The sequence below is a fragment of the Musa acuminata genome, chromosome BXJ2-1, assembly GCF_036884655.1.
Source record: "Musa acuminata AAA Group cultivar baxijiao chromosome BXJ2-1, Cavendish_Baxijiao_AAA, whole genome shotgun sequence".
In the NCBI taxonomy this organism is placed as follows: domain Eukaryota; kingdom Viridiplantae; phylum Streptophyta; class Magnoliopsida; order Zingiberales; family Musaceae; genus Musa; species Musa acuminata.
This window is the reverse complement of record NC_088338.1, coordinates 34,567,399-34,577,166: the sequence shown is the minus strand read 5'-3', so window position 1 is coordinate 34,577,166 and position 9,768 is coordinate 34,567,399. Positions and strand designations below refer to the sequence as shown.

Below are 9,768 nucleotides of genomic sequence, written 5' to 3'. Positions count from 1 at the left end.
ATCATAAAATCACATTTTCTGAAGCATTAATCCCACATGAGATGAGATGTACTGATGCCAATTGCTTGCAAGAATCGATATGACCAACAACTTAAGTAATACAAGGCTTCCTCGGAGAGACTAACCAACCAGATGTAGATTAGATCATAAATGTTGCAGAAAAGGTGATCGCAAACCAATATAGACGAAAGGCCAACGCTTGCATTACATGGAAATTTAAAAAAATGTCAAAATGTTTTCATGCTGCGACCACAAATCACATCTCTCAACCAATAAAATGATAGGTTAAGGCACCAATGGCACATGCCGCAATTAACAGAATAACGAGAACTCGGAAATCATGGCAGCAAAGTAAGCCGCCAATCATAAGAATTTTTGAAATAATGGCGGAAATTTACTCCCTCAGCCAAGGTGCTTGAGCTGGTACCCAGTGACATAATTCACCTTCTTTAAACCATAGATCTGTAGAGCACGTGATACAAGAATTAGATGCAATCATCAATGTGAACGACATAACCATAATTTTGCTATCCAGATGCATCAGCAATTGCGGTGTTTAAACTCACTCTATTACTGTTGGTGTGGATATCAACTAAAATCAAGGAGTCAAAATGCAGGCCCATTTATTAGTCTTGATTAACAAAACCAACTAGTTATTGAATCATTCTATCCAGTATCCAAGTTTTCATCACTTGTCATCAAATTGCTCAGCTATATGCATCTTGTTGTATTCTCATCTCAAAAGATGATACACTCTTTTCAAGGATTCATGGAATCTTGTGCTAAGTAATCCAAATTGTTCAATTGCAACTATATCCTTTTTTTTATTGTGGCAATTTGCATGTTGCTACATTTCCAAACTCCATAACACAACAAAAAGTTGCTACTCATAATCCACCGGGCCCTATGCAAGTACCAAGCAATTAACAAAACAGTCCAAAAAACTGCCACGATGTGTGTGCAATAATTTGATTTAAGTCTAGACTCAATATCGATACAATGCAAGTTATGAAACAAATTAGCAGAGTTAATGAAGTTAATGGACACTCTACAAGTTGAGTCAAATAACCAAGATACCCAGGTCAATGTCAGAATCAAGGTTTTGGACCAGTAAGATACCGGTACAGTTGGGTGTATCATGTGTTGATATTCTATTGTGCTAATTGATATGGCTGGGCATAGCATGTGTCAGTATGCTTCCATGCTTAGAAGCTAAAGATGGAAGAGGTGGCAATGCGTATCAATAGGAGGTGATGGCTGCGATGGTGATGACATGGTGGAGAGAAGGCACCAATGTAGCGATGATTAGAACGCGGCAGCATCAATGAGGAGGATGTGGAGTAAGGAAAGAGAGAACGTCGGGGAGATGTGAGATGGAGAAAAAGAGAGAAAAAAAGATATGAATGACAGCTGTTGCAGCTGTCCAAAATAAAAAAAAAAGGTTAACAGTACTGGATGATAGACCTACTGTCCAGGACCCTTTTGTACTGCATTCTTTACCACCCAATAGGCTCGGTACAGTGATCTTACTGGATGGTACAGTTTATCCCAGACCGAACTGAATGAAATCGTCCAGCCTTTTTGCCAGTCTCTTGTGGAACCAGTTGTTAACCATACTAGATGGTGTGATTGGGATTTGAAAGCTTGGCCAAGATACTAAATCAAGAAGATGTTCTTGATTAAAGTAAAACTTTGGTTAATTATCCAAAAAAATTAGTCAGAGATTTTGTTTAGACTGGAAAAAAATGTTTCCGCCACCAGATTGTTATCTAGATGTTCCAGAGTGAGAAATGTTTTTAAAGTTACATAAAATGATTTCTGTGTCTAAGTGATAAAGTCCACTCTGCCTATCCAGCCCAAATCCAGAGGCCAGAAAATAGAAACTAAATAGTTTTTCCTACAAAAGGAGAAATTCTGTTTCCATGTAAAATTTATATGGCTAACAAGGTGTTGCATAACTTACCAATTTCACGATGGCCATTCTCAGGGCTATCACTTCCATGCACAACATTTCTGCCAAAGGAATCAAATAATCCTAGTAGTGATGCAAAAGACAACGTAACAAATTGCAAATAAATCTGAAACTTTCAGAGGTTAGAAATCAAGTGGCCAACCTTCCTGTTTGAACTGCCAGGTCACCTCGTATGGTTCCTGGTTCAGCTTGAAGAGGATTTGTTGCTCCTATAAGTTTACGAGATGATGCAACAACACCAACACCCTCCCATGCCTAAAGAAAAGAAAAGAAGAAATTTATTAAGAACTGAAAACAATTATCTACCTGTTGAAAATTATATAGTCCGTAATGTTAGAAAGCATACCATACAAACAACTGGGCCTGAAGTGATATAATCAATCAGCTTAGGATAGAAAGATTTGTCTTTAAGATCCTTATAATGCTCCTGTTCATTAAAATAACATAAAAAATGACATAAGTTATTAAGGAACAAGATCATTCTCCTCTGGTTGCTCCAAATGCTAGTAATGCATTTGGCTGTTTGCACAGACATACAGACTCATATATATAAGTGGTTATATATGCATTCATATTTCCACAGTGAAAGGGAGAAAAATAGAGAGAGAGAGAGAGAGAGAGAGAGAGAGAGAGAGAGAGAGAGAGAGTGCAGGAAATAAGCATCCTATTCCAAATGGACAAAGATTTAGTTAAAAAAAAATTACTAGAACGCATGTTATCCTCGGATCTTTTATCTAAGGTTAACTAAATGATTTCCAGATTTCTAACTTAAACACAATTTTATCATCTATGTCTAAGGAAAAAAACATGGGAAAATCTCTAGCCATTCTAAGATCTTTAACAATGAAACCCTACAAGAATACATGCAGCCAATGGGTTTCTTGGTCAGGTGTAAAGGGTTAGCCCTTTTCACGTGCCTTCTCTTAGATCAATCTTAAATGTATTTCATAAGGTAAAAACATGATATCATAATATACATATCATGATATGCAAAGAGGATATCAACTGAACGTGGATAGGATATTAACAAGGAGAACGAATAGGACACTGGACACAAGACCATGGACGGCTCGGAATACCGATACTGGCTATGTCATGGACTCAACGACGGTGGCTCCATACGAGTAACATACTCAAAGCGCACATAGGGAAGAGATAATGCTCATCATCTTCTGCCCTCTCTCCTGCCGTATTGTCGCCTGGGAGATCTAACCACCAAAAGTATTCCCATCAAATTATTCTTTTGAATATGAATGATCATCAAAAGATTCTGCACCTCTCTCTCAAACCATTGAAAGGTCAAGAAAATCTTAAAGCATTATATGAAAATTGAGATATGACCACCATAAGTATTCCCATCGAATTTTTCTTTCGAATATGAATGATTATCTAAAAAGTGTTTTTGTCAAATTGGATCAAATATAAATCATGCATTGCTAATTGACCATGTTCATTGATCTATTGAGTTTTATTGATTTGATAATATATTGGTTTAGTAAGTCCTCAAAGGGGAAAGGACTATCCGTGAAAGGCACTGTGGTCACATCATGGTATAGAGTCGTCATTGGGCTGTCTGACATGCCAGATAATATGCATCGATTCATTGTGATACTTTTGACACTTTTTTGACATATAACGATTTATTCATCTTGCATGATCATATTTTCTTAGTATCTATTAATGTATTTTGATGTTACCTTGCATATGCATATTTTAGGCTTGTGCTCTCCATGTGGTTTTGCTCCATATGGCAGGAGGTACAAGCCCATAATGGATTGAATAGTACTTATTGGATTGAATCCCTACACTATTCACTATGCATGATTCACTAGCATGAATTGAGCGTTAGTATGAAAATGATATAATAAATAATGATATAACTTCTGAGTACTGTTCTTGTTCTTGGCTCTTGTCATAGAAAGGCTAGTATAGTATTATGGTAAAATCATTCCCTTCGAGATCTAATGGGCTGCTAGACATGATAGCTAGATAATTCCTCCACTAACCATTGGGAGGAACATGTCCTAACACGATGGATGAGGGGCACCACTCCATCAATGTTATGGGAGTGTAATATGAGTTCTCTCCATCAGCTGTTGGGAGATAAAGAACTCATCCCATTAGAGTCATGCTCTATCAACTATTTGAGAGTGCACTATCAAGTGTTCGACTACATCGGGATATTGTTGATGATGATGTGAATGCATAATTGGATTTTGTATATTATATTGTATTAACGCAAGCGACAATCATGAGACATATTATATGGTTTTTCTACATCAGTTGTTCTGGAAGAAGTAACCATCAGACGTCTCATTTGTATGTCAATGCTTGATGAGATGCATATGTATGACTGATTGTATTTATGAATAATATTACATACATGCATACTGCATACATTCTTATCATCTGCACACTATCCTTGATAATTCATTTGCACAGCTGATTCTACATATGATATTTAACCAATATGTTGTTATTAGCTTTTCCATACTTTGTTTGTTTCCCTATCAAACATTCCTGCTTATCCAAAACCACCTTCATGAATTCTGGTGGAGTGTAGACTGTTAGCATGGTAATAGTTTCAACTTGACAAAAGATCTGAAGTGACTATTGGAGGTGTTCAAGATGATGTGAGAGCTATGCTGATTATTTGTTACAATAAATGTGATGAATATTTGTGAAATTATATTGAATAAAAAATGTATAGCTCTTTATAATTAGATTCTTGAATAGAAGTTTCATGGTGTGATTTTCTCGATGTACGAGTTAATTTGTATAATTGCATGACAATTGACATCATTTCCCAATATTCTTGGCTCTAACACTAGGGAGCCGACTTAGTTTGTGATATTAGAACTGACTTTGTATTGGGGTATGGTATGAATTGCCACGGTTCGATACGTAACTCACACTCTGAGAAAATCGCAGGTACATGAATCTTTGTTAAAAAATCCAAGTGTTGTACCTCTTTTTCAACATAATTTTACAAATATTCATCACATTTGTCATAATCATCTACTTAACTCTTACATTATCTCAGATGCCCCTCTAATGATCTCTCTAGTTGCTTTGCTAACTTGAAACTATCATTATGTTAACATTCTATGTCATAATTTGTTAAAATAGTTTTGTGTGAGAACAAATGCCCCAGAAGGAAAAGAGGTCAAGAAAAAGCTAATAACAACTTGTTGGTCAAATATCATATGTAGAATCAATTATTTGTACCATATGATTGTTATCATGCTATCATACCTATATTTAACAATACATTAGTTTCTTAGACTTTAGTTACTTTGTATTACAAGTTACTAAACAAGAATGCATAAGTTCACCATACTTGAATACAATTTTTTATTCAACCATAGCATACTTTACCTACTTGTTTTTGTGTTTTTATCTCATTTTTAGAATATGTTGCTTTCAACATATGCATTCTATTTAATGTATTTTTTGGTATTTTGGTGAGTGGAATAGGTGATGTAGTGCCTTTAATTAATTAGTATTTAGTGTGAACCATAAATGCCTTATGAAAGCTCCTTTTTTCTAATATACCTTCATGCTAAAAGGAGGTGTGACAACACAAGCTAACTATAGTTTCTTAGGTTTTGTATAATACCTTTAGGGCATGCGAATCCATGCCAGCACCTTATTGACACAATCGAGATGGTTGACACAGGAGTGCTTTGCTTCAGCCAATATAGTATAAATGCTTTCTAGAGCACTTAGTTAATCAAATAAGTCATAAGTTCATCAGTTATTTTATTTTGATTAAAAAAGCTTCTGCTTCTAAATATCTCTTTATTTGCATGCCTATGGAAAGGAACAATCCACAAATCATAATCACAAATAACTTTTATTTTTATTTTTCTATTTTGCATTCTTTTTTGGAGAAAAAAGAACAGCTACCTATCAACTACAGGAAAAAACATGTAACTTTAATTATTTCACATTTGTGAGCATCCCAACACCTTATAAAACCCTGTTTCGCTAATTTATACAATGCTGAAAATTCCTTTTTGGGACTAATTCAATGATCACTATACAAAGGGTTGCACTTACAGATATCCATATTAGTCCTTTCCAGGGAGATAATTTACATACTGTGATAATTCTTTGATGATTTGACCAGATGATCAATGGTTCATTATCATTAATTCAGTGTCGAATGCAACAAGATGAAATCATCTAGAATTTGTCACATCAACATTCATTTGGACATTCAACATCACACAAAGCCATATGGACGATGAAAAAATTAAGATCACATCAGTCACCAAACCAAAACACATGCCCTGCAAGACCATGACTGAGCAAGATGATGGCCTGAATGGCATCCACTGACTCCTATCTAAAGAGAATAGTGAAGAGCTACTTGGTCCTTAGTAAAAACAACAGTAGGAATTAATTTCTATTTTTTATTTCGGGAAAGAGATTATCCTTAATTTCCTAGATATTCTAACTACTCTTCTGAATACTTATTGAGTGCAGCTGTTTTCTAAAAGCCCCAACATTGTTACAGCATATTGTTTACCAATTAAAAATCACATATTTGAGAGTTCAAGAGTCCACCTTCCGTAGGATTTTGTGGAGCTAAGAAGATTAGTAGTAATTTCTTTCCTTATATCTCTTGTTCTTTTTCAATGACAAATGCTACTCCTCATCTAGGTTCCCAGTAAGGAACATTTCAGCAAGTGGATTTACTATCACAATTTGCTTAATCATTATCACCCTCTTAGCTATGCTATCAAATCGTAAGACTCTTTGTATTAGCACGCAATACAGGATGTATTTGTGCCAAGCTGTGCACATTTCTTCAATTCTCTTACTAATTTTGAGTAATAAAAGAGTGATGGTTTTATGTGCATAAACATTTTGCAGATTAGCTCTGATCAATATGATAACATGTGTCACTAGTGAGGTTAATGCCATAAGATCAAAGTATAACAGTAAGATATACAATCATACTAGCAACATAAAATGGTGAAAATGTGCAAAATCTTGAAAAGAAAAACATAAACAAATAGCAAATATTATGATAACATATTTGATAAATTATTTATTGGAATAGCTTAAGAAAATAGTTCAAAGTAAGTTGTTGCTTATCTAGTATTTACAAACATACTGATTGGATTTATGAAGTAATTAGTGGCTTAGGTTAAGAAAAAATGTCTAGATTACTTCCACAGAAAATAACATAATTTAAAAATGTCTAGATTATAGTCAGTAATCTGACATAATTTTAAAAAAATAACATTCTATCCTTATTGAACAAATAATATCATAGTTCACCCTGTGCATGGTAATTTTTTCCAACAGTAACATGAAATAGAAAAATAAACCAGACAAATGCAAATCATGAAGCTGAAAGCAAGCCAGAAAGCGAACCTCAGCTAACTCTTTTGGACACTGGAAAAGCTTCAAACCTTTGAGCAAAAATCCCTTCTTCTCAAAGCGGGAAATGATTTCCCCAACCTTTGCCATTTACCAAAACAACCATGAACCAAACAAGAAATAGAACATATCAAGCAGAAAGGAAGCATAAAGTATGGAGAAGGAAAAGCATAAAAAAGTCTTACCAGCCCACGTTGTACACCATCGGGCTTTATCATGATGTAAGTCTCCTCAACCCCTTCCTGCACCCAAAAAAGGAGAAAAGAGCAGTCGAAAGGCATGCTTTATGTCCCTTCCTGACTTCGAACACGAAATCAAGAACGACTACGCTTGAAAGACAAGATTTTGATTACTCCTGGATGGGCATGAGAGGGAAGGAGAGCTCAAACCATGGCAGCGACAAGGTGTGGCAGGAATATGCGAGTTTTGGTCCTCCGAGCGCGAACTGTGCCTGCGTGACGGCAAGAGGAGGAAAGGGCGAGGAAGGGAGAGGGTTGGAAGGCGGCAAGATGGCGATATGATCGGAAAGAGAGGCTGTGGGCTCGGCCATGGGCGGCAGCGGCTCCATTCTTCCCCCGGGATAGAGGGGTTTCGGATAGAACGCAGGGGCATATTGCAAGCACACCAACAGCATCCATCCGCTCAGTCACTCTCGCTCTCTCTCGCTCCCACCACTACGGTTAGTTCGGACTCGCATATATTGGGTTGTCATGGGCTTCCATGGGCTTTTAATGGTTGGAGTAATTTAGCATTATTACTTCCGTAATATATATATATATATATATATATATATAATTTTATGTAATGATTACAGAAATTTTCACTCTCATCCGAGTCTGCAAAAGCTCAATAGGTAGAGTTACTTGCAAAATTTCTATTTCCTTCTCTATAGATATATGAATAATTTTAAATTTATAAAATATTAAGTGATAAGAAATATATTGTTACAAATTGTGACACACACAATAAATCATCTAAGTCGACTTCTCTAAAAAAAAAAAATTTAAATTTCTATATTAATTAATTAAAGTGGATTGTAGTGACACGATAATACTTGATTAGATTTTAGAATAATTCACTCGATAAATAAAGACTAATGAGATATCAAGTCTTACGAAACTTTCAGAAAAACTCCATCCATGAAATCAGGTTTTTAACACATCATTGTTGTGATCGTGATGAATCTTTTATGATTCAATGAACTGAATCAGTATTGATATAGTGTTGGCGACAAGAACATGGCATTTGTTTGGGTCGGGATGCATTAATCTGATAATTGCACAATAAACTTGGAATACATTTTGCAGGCTCAAGAAATGATACTTCATAAATATATTGTGTGAGCACATGCATCTCTCTAGTTTTGCCTTTGTTTTTATTCACCAAAATTGCATCAAGATATCTCACACCTCATTTCTTTAGCCTATTTTGATTGTATTGTTGAAATGTTAATTGCAGATGTATGTTAATTGATCTTCTTTCTTCAAATCAAATCCTGTATACATTGAATTATATATATATATATATATATATATATATATATATATATATATATATATATATATATATATATATATATATATATATATATATATATATAAGTCTAATAACACAGGTTTTTAGAAAAGTCTCCTGCAATCAACAAACTAATAACATAGGTTAGGCATTAGGTGTGAAAATCATTGTAGAAATGAAATTTGAAAGATTGATAATTATATTTACCAAAAATACTTTTGGAAAAGAGATAAAGTTTAAAATCGATACAAAAACTCACCACCCTTAAAAGGATAATTAAACAAGGATGCATGACTTAAAAAAAAAACTCACCACTCAAAAAAATATCTAAGAAATATAGAGACAAAACTCACGACTTTTTTATTTAGGCGAAACCTATCATTTTATAATATATATATATATATATATATATATATATAAAATTAGATTCTAAGTGGTTTCTAACTCTAGAACATCAAAATAATGCATAAAATAACTCTTCATGCATAGGAAGCTATGAAATTTATTATTTTGTAACTAATAACTAAACCCTTTAATATATTCCTTGATCATGAAAAAAAAATGAATTAAATGTCCCTTTGAATCTGCCCACCAGTTGAAAAGTTAAGAGTTTGAACTTATTTTTATTTATATAAGCACTCCTTAATTTGGGCAATTCAATCCAGTTTGACCATTTGCAAGTTTAGAAAATAGGCTTACAACTCATTTGGCTTATAGGCTATAGTAAGAAATTAGGCACTCCTATGTCAAACTTCATTGGTTGAAAAAGATATGTCCTTAAGCCCTTATTTGTTCCATCAACATGAGAAGGACTTAAATTAGCCACATTGAATGTTGGGAACACTCTATAATTTTCAGGAAGCTCGATCTTATAAGCATTCTTGTCA

General features: G+C 34.4%; 1 protein-coding gene across 1 annotated transcript; it reads right to left on the bottom strand.

Moving 5' to 3' along the window:
- Positions 1-181: 181 nt before the first annotated feature.
- Positions 182-8,054, bottom strand: LOC103973985 (nucleoside diphosphate kinase 2, chloroplastic). Its single transcript, XM_009388694.3, has 7 exons — positions 7,756-8,054; positions 7,552-7,608; positions 7,361-7,447; positions 2,319-2,399; positions 2,115-2,227; positions 1,964-2,013; positions 182-462 (listed from the first exon to the last, which is right to left on the bottom strand). Exons 1-7 carry the CDS (start codon positions 8,002-8,004, stop codon positions 395-397), a joined length of 705 nt encoding a protein of 234 aa, XP_009386969.1. The 5' UTR covers positions 8,005-8,054; the 3' UTR covers positions 182-394.
- Between the last annotated feature and the right edge of the window lie 1,714 nt (positions 8,055-9,768).